This window comes from Dama dama, chromosome 20 (assembly GCF_033118175.1).
Source record: "Dama dama isolate Ldn47 chromosome 20, ASM3311817v1, whole genome shotgun sequence".
Lineage (NCBI taxonomy): Eukaryota > Metazoa > Chordata > Mammalia > Artiodactyla > Cervidae > Dama > Dama dama.
Window position 1 is genome coordinate 3719714 of NC_083700.1, and position 19703 is coordinate 3739416.

Below are 19703 nucleotides of genomic sequence, written 5' to 3' on the forward strand. Positions count from 1 at the left end.
ATGTTTGGATGTGACAGTTGGACTGTAAAGAAAGCTGAGTGCCAAAAAATTGATGCTTTTGAACTGTGGTGTTGGAGAAGACTCTTGAGAGTCCCTTGGACTGCAAGGAGATCCAACCAGTTGATCCTGAATGAAATCAGCCCTGAATATTCATTGGAAGGACTGATGCGAAGCTGAAACTCCAATACTTGGCCACCTGATGCAAAGAAAGAACTCAGTCACTAGAAAGGCCCTAATGCTGGAAAAGATTGAAGGCAGGAGGAGAAGGGGACAACAGAGGATGAAATGGTTGGATGGCATCACTGACTCGATGGACATGAATTTGAACAAGCTCCAGGAGTTGGTGATGGACATGGAAGCCTGATGTGCTACAGTCTATGGGGTTGCAAAGAGTCGGACAGGATTGAGCAAATGAACTGAACTTGAGAAAGTTATCCATTTCTTCTAGGTTGCCCATTATATCAACATACAGATGCTGGTAGTAGTCTTTTATGATCCTTTTGTATTTCTGTGTTGTGTGTTGTAATTTTACCTTTTTCACTTCTAATTTTAATGATTTGAGTCTTCTTTCTGTTTTTCTTGATGAGTCCGACTAACCATTTGTCAATTTCAATTATCTTCTCAAAGAACCATCTTTTAGTCTTATTGATCTTTGATATCGTCTCCTTCATTTCTTTTTGATTTCTCTGATCTTTATGATTTCTTTCCTTCTACTAACTGGGGTTTTTTTTTAATTCTCCTTTTTCTAGTTGCTTTAGGTGTAAAGTTAGGTAGGTTGTTTGATGTCTCTTGTTTCTTGAAATAGGCTTGTATTGCTATAAACTTCCCTCTTAGCACTGTTTTTACTCCATCCCATAGGTTTTGAGTTGTCACGTTTTCAATATCATTTGTTTCTAGGCCTATTATGATTTTCTTTTTTATTTCTTCAGTGATCTGTTGGTTATTCAAAAGCGTATTGTTTAGCCTCCATGTGTTTATGCTTTTTCTAGTTTTTTTTTTTTTTTTTTCCTGTAGTTGATATCTAGTCTTACAGTGTTGTGATCAGAAAAAAATGCTTGAGATGATTTTGATAGCTTATGGTGAACGGTGTTGGATCCCTGGTCTCTAAAGAAGATTTAGCTTTGGAACCAAGGACCAAGCTTGATCACTCAGAGCTTTTGTTGGCAGAAGCTTTATTACAGTGAGAAAGGACAGAGAAAGCTTCTGACACAGACATCAGGAGGGGGGTGGAGAGTGCCCCACTCACTATGCTTATCAAGGCCTTACACACTTTTACCAGACTCACTTCCACAACATAAACCTTAAATTAACAAGCTTAGAGGTAGACCCACTCTCACAACTAGGTCTTAAGATAACAAGATTAGTCAGAAGGTTCTTGATAAGAAGGAGAGGTGTCCTGGAGCAAGATACATTGTTGTTATATAATCATTAGTACAGAGTTTAAGGAAAAACATACCCTTGACCAAGATGAGTTGTTTTGTCTAGATCTGGGCTTAAACAAAGTTAGTCTTAAAGATTGTTGTCGTAACAACTCAGAGTTTAAGATAAAAAGTCTTATGTGACTAAAACAAAGCAGTATAGAAAAGAAAAACTTTCTCCTCCTTGAAGGCCCTGGGCCCTTTCCTCCTCCTTAGGAGCCCCAGACTCCTTATCAACCTACCAAAGAATTAACTCTCTCAATTCCAGTTTTTTTTTTTTTTTTTTTACCAAGGCTTGATTTACAGCCCAAGATGTGTTCTGTCTTGGAGAAGGTTCCATGTGCACTTGAGGAAAAAGTGAAATTGTTCTGTTGCTTTTGGATGAAATGCCCTGTAGATACCAGTTAGGTCCAACTGGTCCACCATATTGTTTAAGGCTTGTTTCCCCTGTTTTCTGCCTGTGTGATCTGTTCTTTGGTGTGAGAGGAGTAATAAAGCCCCCACTGTTACTGTGTCACTGTTGACTTCCCTTTTAGTAGTTGTGAGCATCTGCCTTATGTATGTAGTTGCTCCTGTGTGCATATATATTTGTAATTGTTACATTTTCTTCTTGGATTGATCCCTTGATTATTATGTAGTGTCCTTCTTTGTCTCTTGTAACAGTCTTTATTTTAAAGTCTATTTTTATCGCTACTCCTGCTATCTTTTGATTTCTGTTTTCATGGAATATCTTTTTCCAGCCCGTCACTTTCAATCTGGTCTGAGGTGGGTCTCTTGTAGATAGCGTATATAGTGGTCTTATTTTTGTATCCATTCAGCCAATCTGTTGTCCTTTGGCTAGAACACTTAGCCCATTTACATGTTTGATTAATATGGGTCTTGGCATGATTCTCCTTGGGTTTATCCTGTATGGTGGAGAAGGAAATGGCAACCCACTCCAGTACTCTTGCCTGGAAAGAGGCAGAGTACTGCCTCCTGGATGGAGGAGCCTGGTAGGCTACAGTCCATGGGGTTGCAAAGAGTCGGACACGACTTCACTTTCTCTTTCACTTATCCTGTATGGAACTCTCTGGGTTTCCTGGACTTGGGTGGCTGTATCTTTTCCCATTTTAGGGAAGTTTTCAACTAAAATACCCTTAAATATTTTCTCTTGCCCTTTCCTTTTGTCTTCTTCTGGGAACCCTATGATTTGAATATCGGGGTGCTAAATGTTGTCCCAGAAGTCTCAGAGACTATCCTCATTTCTTTTTTATTCTTTTTTCTTTAATGCAGTGTTCAGTGGTGTGTTTTACAGTGTTTATGGGATCAGTATGGCTTTGGGCAGCCTGTCTGCTAATGTGCCAGGGTTGTGCCTCTCTTTTGCTGAAGGATTGGCATGGGGTGTCCAGCACTGGAACTTGCTGGGTTTTAGGTGGGGCTTGGTCTTAGTGTTGAGATGGAGGCCTTTGGGAGGGCTCTCACCTATTATAATGTCCATGGGGTCAGGAGTTTTGGTGATCCAAAGTCCTGGGAGTCAAGCCTCCTGCATCTGGGGTTCAGGTCCGACTCCTTACAATAGCATCAAGATTTCACAGTCCACATAGCACAGAAGACAAAATGCCTAGACTAACAGTGAAACAGCTCTCAAAAGCCAAGAATACCCAAAGAGATTGGCACACTGACATAGGAAGAATGGGAAGGAAAATGAAGAAAAGGGGGTGAAGAAAGGCTGTGAAGAGGAGTCGAAAGACAGCAATCAAGCTAGTGATCAAACCCCTCAGTGAAAATAGATACTAAAAATTAGACTCTTAAAGATACAAAATTAAAAACAAAAAATCAAAAAACAAAAATCAGAAACATGGAATTTATTTAAAAAATAGAGTTTTTTAATGGAAAAAGTAGGTTATAAAAATAAAAACTAAAGGATTAATAAATAACCATATTAGGACAATATGAGAAAATAATTTTTTAAAAGGGGAAAAAAACAAATATATATATATATAGAGAGAGAGTGATAGTGAGAGGAATGTCCAAATGATTCTTCCTTTGTCCTGCTCCAGTCGATTTGCCTACCCAGAAAGGCCTCCAGTATTTCTAGAAAGATCTTGACCTGTTGTGGGCATCTTCCGTTGCTCCAGTTTGTACTTATTCTCAAAATCTACAGTTACCTCTAAAGCTTACGGCCTCAGGCTTAGAGTGGAAATGTAAACCATTGCACCTGCCACTTCCAGGGCAGTTTCTCCTTCTTTCCTTTGCTTACACAGCCACTGGCGTTCTGCTTTGGTTTGGAGCCCACCTCTCCTTATAAGGTGCCTTACCTCTGGAAGAGGTCAGTTTTCATTCTGATCCCAAAGAAGGGCAATGCCGAAGAATGTTCCAGCTAGTGTACAATTGAGCTCATTTCACATACTAGCAAGGTCATGCTCAAAATCCTTCAAACTAGGCTTCAACAGTACATGAACTGAGAATTTCCATATGTAAAAGTTGGATTTAGAAAAGGCAGAGGGACCACAAATCAAATTGCTAACATCCACTGGATCATAGAGAAAGCAAGGGAATCCCAGAAAAACATCTATTTCATTGACTATGCAAAAAACCTTTGACCTTGTGGATCATAACAAACTGGAAAATTCTGAAAGAGATGGGATTGCTGGACCACCTTACCTACCTCCTGAGAAACCTTTATGCAGGAAAAGAAGCAACAGTTAGAACTGGAACATGGAACAATGGGCTGGTTCAAAATTGGGAAAGTAGTATGTCAAGGCTATGCATTGTCATGCTGCTTATTTAACTTATATGCAGAGTATATCATGTGAAATGCTGGGCTAGATGAATCACAAATTAGAATCAAGGTTGCCAGGAGAAATATCAACAACCATAGATATACAGATGATACTATCCCAAAGGCAGAAAGTAAAGAGGAACTAAAGAACCTCTTGATGAAGGTGAAAGAGGAGAGTGAAAAAGCTGGCTTAACACTCAGCATTCAAAAAACTGAGATCATGGCATTTGGTCTCATCACTTCATGGGAAATAGGTGGGCAAAAAATGGAAACAGTAACAGACTTTATTTCCTTGGCTCCAAAATCACTGTGGACGGTGACTGCAGCCATGAAATTAAAAGATGCTTGCTCCTTGAAAGAAAAGCTATGACAAACCTAGACAGCATATTAAGTATAGTCAAAGGTATGATTTTTCCAGCAGCCATGTACAGATGTGAGAATTGGACCGTAAAGAAGGCTGAGTGCCAAAGAATTGATGCTTTCAAACTGTGGTACTGGAGAACACTCTTGAGAATCCCTTGGACAGCAAGGAGATCAAACCAGCCAATCCTAAAGAAAATCAACCCTGAATATCCCTTGGAAGGGCTCATGCTGAAGCTGAAGCTCCAAGATTTTGACCACCTGATGTGAAGAGCTGACTCATTGGAAAAGACCCTGATGCTAAGAAGGATTGAGGACAGGAGGAGAAGGGGGCCACAGAGAATGAAATGGTTGGATGGCATCACTGAATCAATGGACGTGAGTTTGAGCAAATTCTGGGAGACAGTGAAGGACAGGGAAGCCTGGCATGCTGCAGACCATGGGGCTGCAAAGAGTAGGACACGACTTAGCGACTGAACAAAAACTGCTTGTAAGTCTCTCTTCTGTGTCCTTCACCTAGACATGAGGGGGTGAAAATAGGAGCTTATTAGGGCTCACTTGCTCAGTTGTGCCGGGATGGGGGAGGGGTAAGGCAGATGTTGTTAGGGTGTGTGAGGAGTGCTCGCCACAGCTGGTCCTTGCTTGGTCCCTGCGGGAGGTCCCCAGTCTGAGGCAAGTTGTGCACTTCCCCAGGGGAGTTGGTCCTGGTGCTTGGCAGAGTCGTGCTGCTCAGGCTCCCAGGAAGACGTGGGTAGCAACCCTTAGCCACTCACAACTTGGCGGTAGATGCAATCTCCGGGTTCGGGACCTTAGTGGCCCTCTACCTTCCACCTCTGGCATTTGCACCTGCCTCTCTGCCTCTGGGGCCATAGACCACTGCCATCTTGCCCCCATTTGGTATTCACTAGGGTTGTGTCCTTTTTTTCTGTAAGCGTGCAGAGCTAGAGTGAAGCATTAGAGTCTTCCCATGGGAATGATCTTTTGCTTCTCTGGCATTTTCCCAGGTCTGCCTCTGCAGTGTCTTGTTAGCGCCCCCAGAGTATCCTCACGGCAGTCAACCCTGATCCTTTCCCTGAGGACCAATCCCCAAGGGCTGAGCCTCTGCGCCCAGCCTCTGCTCAACTGTGGGGAGACGCGAGTGTGAGCTGCTTCTTGGCTAGGAAGTGCCAACCAGTGCAGTCTCTGTGGTGAATTTTCTCCAGTTTGCCTTCAGAGCACCTGGCTTGCTGTGTTCCCCTCTGAGGTTCTGAAGCTTCCCCCTGACCCCGCCTGTGAGGGGGTGTCCTAGTGTGCAGAAACTTTTCCTCCTTCATAACTCCCTCCCCGGGAGCCCCCCAGGGGCTCAGGTCCCCGCCCGGAACTCCTTTGTCTCCCTTTTTATCTTTTGCCCTACCTTATTCTGAGGAGATTGGTTTGCCTTTCTGAAAGTCTGGGGTCCTCTGTCTGCATTCAGAAGATGTTCTGTGGGAATTGTTCCACGTGCAGATGATTTTTTTGATATATTTGTGGGGGAGAAGTTCATCTCCCTGTCCTGTTCCCCAGCCATGTTAAAGCTCCCTCCTCTGAGTTTTCTTAAATCTCATTAAGTTTCTTCACAATAGCTACTTTGAATTCTCTATCAGTTAGATTGAAATATTCTGTGACTTTTAGTTTGGTTTCTGGAGATTTGTCATTTTCTTCTTGTGGTGTAGAATTACTGTGGTTCTTATGGTGCTTGATGAAGTGCTCCTCTGCTGGTGTCTTTAAATAACAAGTTAAAAGTGAGAGCGCCTTCTTTTGTTTTCTGGTAGGTGGCACTATTGACTTCCGTCCCTCTTGACTTGCCTGGTGGCTCAGATGGTAAGGAATCTGCCTGTAATGCAGGAGACCCGGGTTCAGTCCCTGGGTTGGGAAGATCCCCTGGAGAAGGAAATGGCACCCAACTCGAGTCCTCTTGCCTGGAAAATCCCACGGACAGAGGAGCCTGGTGGGCTGCAGTCCACAGGGTCGCAAAGAGTGGGACAGACTGAGCGCCTTCACTTTCGCTTTCAGGCGGCACTGTAACACAGGCTCTGGTTTCTCTTGGCTGTGCTGCTTCTGGTCGTGTTTGAGAATTGGCGCTCTCCATACGTGGTAAGAGGCATGGTGCTGTGCCTTCTTTGGCTCTTCTTGTGCCTCTGGGTTAGCTACTGCTTTGCTTCTGTTGGAGCTGCTTTGTCGTGGGGATGGTGGGCTCTCCCTCGTGTCTGGGATCCCCAAGACATTGGCTCTGCTCTGGAGGAGGATGATGATTGGAGGGGAGCAGGGTTGGGCAGTCACCTCCACCATGTTGGGTGTTGTGAGCATCTTGGGCTCTGCCGTTGCAGACTGGGGGCAGGTCTTTGGGTACGTCAGCCGCTGGAGGCATAGAGTCCTAGGCCCTGCTGCTACTGCTTCCCAGGCACCTATGCCCACAGCTGCTCCCACATTCAGGACACCAAAGTCATGTGTGCCGCTCCCCCTGCTGCTGGGGTTTCTGAGGCTGTGGGCTCAGCTATCGCAGACATAAGGCTGGGATTGCAGGCACGGACTCCACTGTTCCTTTGGTTCTGCCCCTCCATATGTTCCAGTACACCCACCAATAGATGTGTAGATGTGTGGAATTCTCCATTGACTGATTGAGTTGGGCACAGGTATACTTTTGTTCAGTTGTGGATGTTTTGCAGGTTGTAGGTTGAAGGGGAGAAACAAAGGTAACCTTGTTTCTGACAGCATTCCTATGAGGTTTAAAGACCTGAAGACCCCACACCCTATCCATCCCCTCCCTTCCTGACACCAGGACCCACACTCCACTTATTCTGACTTTCTTCACTGGTAATACTTGGAAAACAGAAAAGTGTAGATGTGACACAGGTCAGAGATGTTAAGAACATGTTATAATTATCTCATAAACCAGACCTTGGCAGTATAAAATAGTAAATACTTACTTGGTTGTGTTGAATTAAACCATACCATTAAAGGCCTCTTGTCTTTACGTAAAGTTAATGAAAGATGAGTAGCAACAAAGAACTAGGTTATTTTCTCATTTTTATATTACTGATATTGACATTTACTATAAGTCTCATTTTTTTAATAGTGAACATTATAATTTTTGTATTATTTAGGTATGTTTTAAGTCTTTAACCTCATTATCTTTTGACATAGAAAAAATATTTTTCTATTACAGGAAGCTGTTTATGTTATGTTACATAATATAAACAGGTTTTCAGTTTTGGTTGGAACTAGGGCAAAGACCTCTAGTTGAGAGATTTTATGCCTTAAAAATTTTTTTCTTTTAGCAAATTAATAAAATATTTAATTTTCATTAAAATATTGATATACTTTTTTTCTTTTCCAGAGAGTAATGCCTTCTAGCTTTTTCTTGCTGTTGCGATTTTTCTTGAGAATTGATGGGGTGCTTATTAGAATGAATGACACAAGACTTTACCATGAGGTATCTCTTCTTATTTAGAGAATATACTAGTTAATATTTGGCTTGTTCATGTTACGTTGTCAGTCTGACAGTTTGAAATTCAACAGTGCTTTATATTATATGGTTATCCATCTAACCTTTAAGATTGAGTGTTTCACATTCACTGTTGACTGCACAGTTATCAAAACATTACATCTTCTTTTCCAAAAGTTCTAGTATCTGAAAATGTTTTTCTAAAAGGCATTTCCATTAAGGGGAGCCTAATGCTTTTTTTAAAAAAATTGTGTTTACTCTGTTTAATTTGTTTCAGAAAACTATCCCTTAACTCTTACTTTTTTTTCATAGTATGTGTTGTTTATGTGATGTCCTGATATTAGAAATATCAATCACATAGCCTCCAGAAATTTGTATCATCCCATCATTTTAATAGTTGTTTTAATGCTTGGAAGTTCTATGTTCTATATCAAGGAATTGTTAACCTACAAGATTCTTAAAAAATAAGTGAAGAAAGTATAGGGAGGCTTAATTGAGTCATAAAAACTCTTCTAGTAGCTTATAGCAGCCTATCCTTTTTTAATGAATTTTTGACATCAGATTTGTGATCATACAGAATGATAAATAAGAGACCACCAGAATGACAAATGAGAGAAGACCCCACCAGTATCAGTCACAGTAATTGTAGTAATAGTTAACTTTCCTAATAATCCTATAAAATAAATATTATGATTATCTCTGCTTTATAGCTGAGGCAACTAAGGCAAAGAGAAATTAAGTAAATTGCCTAAGTTATACAATCAATAGGGCTTCTCTGATAGCTCAGTTGATAAAGAATCCACATCCAATGCAGAGAACCCAGTTAGATTTGTGGGTTGAGAAGATCCGCTGGAGAAGGGATAGGCTACCCACTCCAGTATACTTGGGCTTCCCTTGTGGCTCAGCTGGTAAAGAATCTGCCTGCAATGCGGGAGACCTGGATTCAATCCCTGGGTTGGGAAGATCCCCTGGAGAAGGGAACGGCTACCCACTCCACTATTCTGACCTGGAGAATTCCTTGGACTGTACAGTTGCAAAGAGTCAGATGTGACTTTCACTTTCACTTTTTTGCATACAATTAACAGGTGGCAGAACTGGGATTTGAACTCAGTAAGAGAATTGGATTGGTATTTTCCTTTTTTTATGGCCACAATGTGTGGCCTCTTGGATAGCTCCCCAACCAAGGATTGAAACCCCCACCCCGGCTACCTTCAGTGGTAGAAGCTTGGAGTCTTAACCACTGGATCACCAGGAAAGTTCCTGTATCTTTTTCTTTTCAAAAGTGATAGCAAAGTACTAAAAATAGGCTATATTTTACTGCCTCAGAAAAAAATGAAATTTGCATTTTTAGAAATGCATGCACTTTAGCTCAGAAATGTTGATTTCTTTTCAGGGTTTATCCTCAAAAAGATTCTTATATTCAGTAACCCACAAATTTCAATTAGGCAGATGTATAGAGTTGTGTGTGTGTGTGTATATATGTGTGTGTGTGTGTGTGTGTGTGTGTGTATGTGTATGTATGTATTCATGGAAATGCTATTGTTTGTAACAGTTCAAGGATTTTCCAGGCAAGAATACTGGAGTGGGTTGCCATTTCCTTCTCCAGGGGATCTTCCCAACCCAGGGATCGAACCCAGGTCTCCTGCATTGTAGTCAGACGCTTTACCATCTGAGCTACCAGGGAAGCCCCAAAGGAAAGAAGGAAAGTGCTTTAATAACCATTGAATGAATATTGATTAAATGGCCATTTATATCCTGTTAATCTGCTACAAATAGACTGCCAGATATTTCTCCAGCAAAATTGGATTTATTCAGGATCAGCTGAAAATTGCAGTTTGGGATCTGTAACCATGGTGAGCCATGTGCAAGTCCCTGCCTGGCAAGGGAAGGAGAATACTTCTATAGACTGGAAAAGGAAGGTGGGATGGCTATAGGAAACTGAGAGTCCATGACCTTCCATCGGCTGATTCCTTGCCAGAAACTAAGAGGAGTCTTTCTTTTTTTGTTGGGCTTTGCGATGGTTGCAGGATGTGAGAGCTCCCCGTTTTAGTCTCCAAACTGTATTTAATTGAGGTTTCTATTTTTAATTTTTTACAATTCGTATAGTAGAAAATATTCAACCATTAAAATTAGTGGTTGATTTGAAGAGATGTACAAATTAATATTGACTTTTAAGGTGCAAGTATGAATATAAGATTTTCTGTAGAGATTTCTAAATGTTGAGGATAGTGTTATCTGTAGAATTTGTGATTGTTGATGATTTATACTCTTATGTTTATATTATTTGATTTTTTTACAATGAGCATCAATCTTTTTGTTGATATAGAAGATTGAAACTTTAAGGGAATGTAATCTTGTGAATTTTTTCTCTTATTAAATAATGTTTACCAGAAACCAAATTATAATAAATTGCTTTCTAAAACCTCCCTTTAAAAAATCTTAGATGGGAAAATTGAAGTATTGAAAAAGTGACTATAAATAAGCAATTTAACAAATTTTTAGAAATAGGAAAGAATAAAACTTGTTTAAGCTTTCTTCTTTTTTTTGAATATAAGGGTAGCCACAGTTATGTAGGTAGATGCTAGTATAGCTTAAGGAAAAGGTGTGGTTCCAAACTTGAAATGATATTTAAATCTCTAACATATCTCATTACAAATATATACATTTTCTTTCAAGGTAAAACTTTTGCTTGTGTTTCCCTTACATGATAATTATTAAATATGTTTACATATGTGTATCTGATATTACTGTAATTTATACAGATTGGAATTAATAATTCAGAATTCTTGAATTAGTTATCTCACTGTAGAATTAGCTGGTCTCGCCAGACTTAATGCTACTTTCACAACCTGTTCTAAAATGCAGGCGATTCTATTTAATAGGAAAGATTTTGTAAATCAATATAAATAAGTTTATTGTGATTTTTTTTATTTTTAAATATAGGCTGACAAGACCTACATGTTACGAGAATATACATCACGAGAGAGCAAAATTGCTAATTTAATGGTACAGTATTTAAATATAAATTTTTAAAAGTTAAGTTTTAATACTTTATTTTAGGTATGGTATCCTCCCATGTCCCACCCATCCACCAAACCTGTATCCCTAAATCCATTCATTAACCTAACAGGTAGGTAAATCCTGCTGAAGTATATATTTTTTCTGGTACTTACCTCAATTACAGTTAGAGTTGTTAGGTATCTTAGTCATCATCCAACCCAATTTCCACTTGTATTCTGGGAAAACTGAGAGCCAGAGGTGTGACTTACTCCAGCTCTTACCACTGGTTGGTGGTGGAGCTGCAATAGGATGTTCCTTATTTTGGGGGGCATAATACCCTCTTCCTTTTTTTGCTCCCCTGGAACTTGTAAAGGGCTTCTGCAAGCCTACAGGAGTTAATAATGGCTTGTTTAAAAAGTGATACCTTCCTGCTAAATTGATATTTTTAAATTCACCCTTAGTGCTTATTTCTATCTGTATGTATTGGGATGGCCAGAATGTTTGTTTGGGTTTTGATGTTAAGATGTTATGGAAAGATCTGAACAAACCTTTTGGGCAACCAAATAGAATATGTATGAGTTAGAAAAGTTACTTAGAGTCTATTGTAGACTACATATTGGCATCTAACTGAAGACTGGTGCTCTCAGGGTACAAAAGTAACAGGAAAAGGGACTTGGAGTAAGATGTATTAAATTCTTAGAACATTTCATGGTGCATTATAAATGACATCTCCCTGTGATTTTTGAGGAAACCCTGTAGTAACAGAGCTAAATAACAGAGCTAAATGAGTCAGGAACAAGAGATATTATTAGGAGTACCTAATGATGTTCCTTATATACATACACTGTACCTCATTTTAAAATTTTCATGCTTTAGGAATGCTTGAGCCAAAGCATTTCCAAAATTATCAATGTAGTGACTTTATATATGCTAATATGATTTATGTATTTCCTAGCATGTTTCACCTTCCCTCTTCACGGAACCTAATGAAATATCACAGTATTTACCGATAAAGGAGGCAGTTTGTGAGAAGCTAATATTTCCAGAGAGAATTGATCCTCGCCCTGCAGACTCAAAAGAATGTACACCTGTGGAATAGAATGTGTTATAACATATACTCACTGTGAAATCTGACTGGCTATTTGGAGGGGGGTATTTTTATTTTGAGAATTAATTGCCTTGTCTATGTGCAGATTTTCTGTAACCTTAAAGGAAAAAAAAAAAAATAAAGGATTGTTGCAGGCAGATTCCACTCAACTGCTGTTTGTACCCTGTCTTCAAATTCATATTCCAGGAATTTATATTCTCTGGGATTAAGTTCAGATTTCTAAATTGTAACAAAGCGGAGTCTCACTAAGAAGGTGATGTGTGTATGTTTCTGAAGGAGTGAGCACAACCTGCATCTATGATGAAACGCTATCTTCTGCCATGAGGAGAGGTTATTTTAAATCGCTCAAACATAGCACGTTGTGGCTTTCGTTGGATTCCCAATCATGCACATTGGTGTAGCTTAGTGACTCTTTACCTTGTTTTTTGCCTTCTAGGAAATTGATCTGTGCCCAGGAATTAAAAAAAAAATTACCCCTTAAATTTTAAATTGGCTTTTGAAGTTTAAAGAGTCAGACATAGAACCAAATAAACTATATTTTTGGAAAACGTAAGGTGTTATGTCCATGGAAACACATGAACGTGGTTTGCCACTAACAGCTAGGGTTTCAGAGCTGTCTCCTTCCATCTTTAGGTGCTTTTTCTGTATTTGGTACTGTTTGTACTGACATATGTTCTACTTCCATCTTCCATTGGATATTGAATTTGATATTAGTCCTAAAAAGTTTGAATTAAAGTGGATTATTTTAAGTGAACATTACATCAACCCCTAAAACAATCAGATTAATTTTCTGCTTAAAATATTTGAAGGGTAGCTGCGGAGGAGAAGGAGGAGGTTTATTTTAAAGTCTAAAAGCCAGTTTTTAGTTTTTTTTAAGATTCATGTTTTTAATGTTACAGGAGATCCAGGAAAGTGTGATTAATTAGGACAAGACCTCAGTAGTACAGAAAGTACACAGAGGTAAATTAAAAATCCATTTGGTTATTTTGATAACCTTTAAATATTTTATATTCTTTGCTGCCTTTCTAAATGATCTCTATAAAGTAGAAAGTAATTATAAAGCACCAAGTAAGAACTTATTTTAAATGGATTTTAAAAAATATTTTATTTACAGGGCAGGGGAAAAGAATTACCCTCTCCCCCCCCACTTTTTCTACTTTGAAATAACTATTGTACATATTTCTACTTGATGCATAAGTCATTAAAGAAGAATATTTAATTGTAAGTATTAGAAAAACTCTTCAGGTATTAGCCTGAAGATAAATTTTAGTGAAACAAATACAATTGAATATTCATCATTGCTCAGACTCTGGTGTATTGTTGTGTGGTTTTTTTGTGTGTGTGTGTGCTAATTTTATTAGCTAAATTTAGTCACAAATAATTTATGTGTCTGTGTTCTGCTTCATCAACCTGCAAGGTGTAAAAAAATCAATTTTTTTGGCTATAAGAAAACACATGGCATGCTCACTGTATATTAAATACATCTGTACTTAGTGTTTCCTCCTAGATTCGAAAAGAACAGACTCTTTAGTTATACAAATTATAAAAAATGGAAAACTTAAGAATATTCATGAGTTGAATTAGTTGAGGTTTCTAGGTAACAACATATTATACATATATTTTTAACTTAATTCAGATACCTTAGTCACAAAATAAGTCTTAGATTACTTATTTTGAGAATCCATTATTAAAACTTGTAAAATTGATCTTTTTATAGAGGGTAGGAGGTGGGTAGGATGAGGTGGATGGATAAACTTATAAAAACTTCATTAGCTTAAGAATACCAAGAAAACTTGTATTTGCCTATTGCTAAACAAGACCTATACCATTTTATATTTATTTGTTCCAAGTGTCTTTTTGTAAGAGGAGAATAAACAATAAGTAATTACTGATCTGTGTTTTGCTATTTCATTTGATTCCATTTTTCTTGAAACTTAATTAAAAATGGTTTGTGTACCTTTCTTGTTTGTGCTTTATATTAAAAAAAAAATTTATTTGACTGCATTGGGTCTTAGTTCTGTAGCACTTGGGCTCCAGAGTGTGTGGGCTTTAGTAGCTGTGGCATGCAGCCTTAGTTGCTCCAAGACATGTGAGGTCTCAGTTCCCCGACCAGGGATCACACCTGTCTGTGTCTCCCGCACTGCAAGGCAGAGAGTCTTAACCAGTAGATCACCAGGGAAGTACCATGCTATAAGTGTTTGAGGTAATGTATCATTCCATTTCATTTTCAGTGCTGTGTGTCCTATGCGGTGCTAGACACAGGGATCACAATAACAAAGAAGACACTTAGCGCTCTGTATCTGCTGGTTCGACATCTGCAGATTCAGCCAACCACGGATCAAAAATATTGAAAAAGAATTTCCAAAAAGCAAAACTTGGATTTGTTGTGTACCTGCCAGCTATTTACATAGCATTTATGTTGTACTTAAAGCTATCTGCACAGCCTTTGCATATTGTAAGTGTTTAGAGAGGACTTAAAGTGTATGGGAGGATATGTGTAGGTTATATGTAAATGCACCATTTTGGAGTGTGAGGTCAAATGGGACTTAGGGAGCATCACTGCGAACAAAGCTAGCAGAGGTGATGGAATTCCAGTTGAGCTATTTCAAATCCGAAAAGATGATGCTGTGAAAGGGCTGCACTCAATATGCCAGCAAATTTGGAAAACTCAGCAGTGGCCACAGGACTGTGGCCAGTTTTGAAAATGAAAAGGTCAGTTTTCATTCCAATCCCAAAGAAAGACAATGCCAAAGAATGCTCAAACTACCGCACAGTTGCACTCATCTCACATGCTAGTAAAGTAATGCTCAAAATTTTCCATGCCAGGCTTCAGCAGTATGTGAACTGTGAACTTCCAGATGTTCAAGCTGGTTTTAGAAAAGGCAGAGGAACCAGAGATAAAATGGCCAACATCTATCAGATCACCGAAAAAGCAAGAGAGTTCCAGAAAAACATCTATTTCTGCTTTATCGACTATGCCAAAGCCTTTGACTGTGTGGATCACAATAAACTGGAAAATTCTTCAGGAGATGGGAATACCAGATCACCTGACCTGCCTCTTAAGAAATGTGTATGCATGTCAGGAAGCAACAGTTAGAACTGGACATGGAACAACAGACTGGTTCCAAATAGGAAAAGGAGTACATCAAGGCTGTATATTGTCACCCTGCTTATTTAACTTATATGCAGAGTACATCATGAGAAACTCTGAGCTGGAGGAAGCACAAGCTGGAATCAAGATTGCTGGGAGAAATATCAATAACCTCAGATATGCAGATGACACCACCCTTATGACAGAAAGTGAAGAAGAACTAAAGAGCCTCTTGATGAAAGTGAAAGAGGAGAGTGAAAAAGTTGGCTTAAAGCTTAATATTCAGAAAACTAGGATCATGGCATCCGGTCTCATCACTTGATGGCAAATAGATGGGGAAACAGTGGCTGACTATTTTGGGGGGCTCCAAAATCACGGCAGATGGTGACTGGAGCCATGAAAGTAAAAGATGCTTAGTCCTTGGAAGGAAAGTCATGACCAACCTAGACAGCATATTGAAGATCAGGGACATTATTTTGCCAACAAAGGTCCATCTAGTCAGGCTATGGTCTTTCCAGTGGTCATGTATGGATGTGAGAGTTGGACTATAAAGAAAGCTGAGCACCGAAGAATTGATGCTTTTGAACTGTGGTGTTGGAAAGACTCCTGAGAGTCCCTTGGACAGCAAGGAGATCCAACCTGTCCATCCTAAAGGAGATCAGTCCTGGGTGTTCATTGGAAGGACTGACGCTGAAGCTGAAACTCCAGTACTTTGGCCACCTGATGCAAAGAGCTGACTCATTTGAAAAGACCCTGATGCTGGGAGGGATTGGGAGCAGGAGGAGAAGGGGATGATAGAGGATGAGATGGCTGGATGGCATCACTGACTCGATGGACATGAGTTTGAGTAGACTCCGGGAGTTGGTGATGGACAGGGCGGCCTGGCGTGCTGCGATTCATGGGGTCGCAAAGAGTTGGACACGACTGAGCGACTGAAATGAACTGAACTGAACTGTATGTTAGTTTCCAGTTTTTATTTATTTTGTATGGTTCAGGTAACTCTATTGATTTCCTCAGTATGTTCAGTTAATATTTCTTTAGTGACTATCTATATGCCTTGTCTTATAATAATGGTAGGTAGTTAGAATAGGAAAAAGGAGTCCAAAATGGCAGAGGCTAAAAAGACAAAGGGAAAAGCCCATGAAAAGGGAACAAAGTAAAAATCTACGGACCAGAATGAGACCCTCAGTGAAATAGACACGCCTCCTTCCTTAAGCAACCTGGTGGTCCCCGGCTCCTGGGAGGTCACCATATTGATGACGGACTTGGTGTGGACACCCGATCCACATAGCGTGCTGCAGCCCAGAACTCCGGGGCTTAAGCAGTCCTCCAGCAGTTCGTGCTGGGGAACTATTCCCCAGTGAAACACGTCTATCTCACAGTGTAATTACTAAGCCCATTTAAATATACCAATGTATATACTTTTATCAAAATTCCATTAACTTTTACACCTTTAACTTCAGTTTTACTAGGATCCCATCAACAAGTTTTGGTCTCTAAGTGTTTAGTTTTGTTCCCTGTCCATTTTACTTACTTTACATAAAAAGCTCTGGAATCCCCAGAGTGAGGTTGAGCCAAGAAGTTCAGGCCCTTTGGCCTAACTGTCTCAAATAGTCAAATCATGTAAAATTTTTGAGCCCCTTAAATATATAACTTAAAACTGGGGTAAATAGAACAAACTTGTTTGGCTTTTAATGTTAGGGAACAGTAGGGTGTCCTTTTTGGCCCATTTAACCTTAGGTAGGGGACACAAGTGGTTTCTGCTGGTACCAAGGCTCTGGATCCTTGTAGAGTTCAGGTGGAGGAGGGGAATCTGCTCTGGGTCCCTTCATGGGTCAACAAACTGTTGACTAAAAAGTGGTCACAACCTAGAAGTTGAGAGTATGTTTTATCTGGTGGGAATTTTTAGAACTTCAAGCCCAGGAGACAGCATCTCATGTAACCTTGAGAGAACTGTTCTGAAGAGGAAGGGGGAGGAGTCAGGTTATATAGAAGCTTGCAACAGGGGGCAGGTAGTCTGAAGATAAAAAGATTATTGTTAATTAAGGAAAAACATAACAAATTTAGTGTTTTTCTATGTATGGGAAGATGCAAGAGTCTGGGTCTACTGAAACCCTTACTTTCATATGCCTGTCAGTTATCTGGGGCCAGCATCCTGCGATTTGATTTTTCACGATTTGATTCTTCACATCCTAGGGAATGGCAGCAGCTTGTGAAGGCAGCTCCGTGGGTTCTGGATAGCAGATATTGTTCTTCCTGGGCTCAGAAATTCACACATGGATGGCTAGAATCCGTGATGGCTGTGACATCCTTGTTTATTGGTATAGCAGAAAATACTCCATCTCTCTCTCTCTCTCTCTCTCTCTTTCTCACACACACACACACATACACACACATATTGTCTTTCAGATTCTTCCCTGTGCTATACAGTAGGTCTTTGTTATTTATCTGTCTTATATGAAATGAAGTCTTTTCAACAAATGACACTGGAACAACAAGACATACACAGGCAAAAAAATAACCTTATCTCATGCCATGTACAGAAATTAAATCATAGACATCAATGTAAAATCCAAAATTGTGAAAGTAAACAAAATCTTTGTGATTTTAGGTAGGCAAAGGCTTCTTCAATAAAAAGCACTGAATATAGAAAAAAATGATAAAATGACCTTCATTAAAATGAAAAACTACTCTTTGAAAGATATTTTGAGGATATCAATAGATAACCCACATACTGGAGAAAATATTTGTAAGACAATTATCTGACCAAAGGACTTACATCCAGAATATATAAAGAACTCAACTCAATAATAAGACAAATGCTCGAACCCAAGAAAGTATGGGTGGTAAATAAGTATATGAAATGATGCTAAAAAACATCAGTTATGGGACTTCCCTAATGGTCCAGTGGTTAAGAACCCAACGCAGGGGATGTGGGTACTAAGATCCCACATGCGGTGGGGCAACTAAGCTCTTGTGTTGCAACTAGAAAAGCCTGAGCACCACAGCAAGAAGCCCCCATGCCTCACAACTAGAAAAAGCCATGCCCCACAGCAAAGACCCCGGATAGCCACAATTTAAAAAAAAATCATCAGTTATTAGGCAAATATAAATAAAAACTTCAATGAGATATCATTATGCTTAATAGAATCTGGAAACTATTCTGAGGACTTGGCATTTAAGCTAAAACTTGAAGGATGAAGATAATTTAGCCATGTGATTTGTTTTGGGGGTGGGAAGAGCTTTCCAAGAGAGGAACAGTATGAGAGAGTCCTCCAGGTAAGAAAGACTGGCAAATTCATGGAAGTGGAGAGAACTGGGTTGTTTGAACACAAAGTGAGGTTAAAGAAATTGATTAAGTCCAGATCATTTAGGAGTTTATAGTTCATGTTTAAGGAGGACAGATTTCAATGCAGTGAGAAACAATGAAAAGTATAGACGCAAGTGATCTGATTTATATTTTACATTTACTTTAGCTGTGACGGGGGATGGGTTGAAGGTGTGAAGAGACAAAGCAGAGAATCAATTAAGGAGGCTGTAGCAGTAAGACAGGTGAGTGGTTGATGCCATTTGAGCTAGGGTTACACTGTGGAGGGACCTATAAAAATCAAAATGAAGTCTAATATACACCTATTTCTGTAACTCAGCTTGCTCCTTGCATTATCACATTGATCACGTAATTTCACAGAAATGGAAACTCACAACAATGTTAAGAACTAAAGCTTATCTTGCCCCTGCTTTGCAACTGCTCAGTCCCTATAATCTTGCTTAGCCATGCTTGTCTGTGAAGGTCAGGCAGTTCCCCGACCCCTCCCCATCCTGCATGTCTAAAGTATCCCATAGAAGATATAGAACGCAAACCTGGAATTGGGACCCTTTAAAGGAGCTATATACCCAACAGTCTGGGCTCACAACTTGGAGTGTTAACTCCTTGGAGTTAACAGTCTGGGCCTGCCGGCTTAATAAACTTGACTTCTCCAACTCTCTTGAGTGTTGCTTGGTTTTTCCACAGCCAGTTTCTGCAACAACACCAGTGCATATCAAGAAAAATGGACTCAAAGTTGAATTTATTGGGTTTTCTAAAGAACAAAATGAAGGAATTAAGGAGGATGTTCAAGTTTTTGTCTTGACTGAGTAGGGAGATATTAGTGCTATGACATGTGATGGGACCAGAAAGGAGGGACAAGTTTAGAGAAATGAAATTTCTGTTTGAACACTTGAGATATGAAATGCCTAAGAGAAGTCCAAATAGAAATGCTTAATGTGTGTTTTAATGAGTAATGAAATCTGTAGCTCAAAAGTTGTCCGAGCTGGAAATCGGGGATGTTATCACCAATATAGATAACATTTAAAGTCATAGCAATGAACAAGATCACTTTGAGAATTTTTAAAGGAAATTAAGAAGGCCTTACTGGCCTTCAGCCAGCAAGTAGGTAGAAACCAGGGGAGAGTGGTAGAAGTCAAGGGAAGAGCAGAATGTTTAAAGGAAGGAGCTATCATCT

The 19703-nt window shown here is 39.5% G+C and overlaps 1 protein-coding gene across 3 annotated transcripts in view; it reads left to right on the forward strand.

Annotated features, from left to right (window-relative positions):
• The window catches only part of TIPRL (TOR signaling pathway regulator), a 57492-nt gene extending 43490 nt beyond the window's left edge, over window positions 1-14002 (forward strand). For 2 of the 3 annotated variants that reach the window (XM_061120205.1, XM_061120203.1), the window contains 3 exons: window positions 7895-7990; window positions 10946-11008; window positions 11958-14002. In XM_061120205.1, coding sequence (XP_060976188.1) covers window positions 7895-7990; window positions 10946-11008; window positions 11958-12101 — 303 coding nt within the window. In that variant the 3' untranslated portion in view covers window positions 12102-14002. The remainder of the gene's footprint in view (window positions 1-7894; window positions 7991-10945; window positions 11009-11957) is intronic. The other variant, XM_061120204.1, reaches the window with a different exon arrangement.
• Window positions 14003-19703: the final 5701 nt, after the last annotated feature.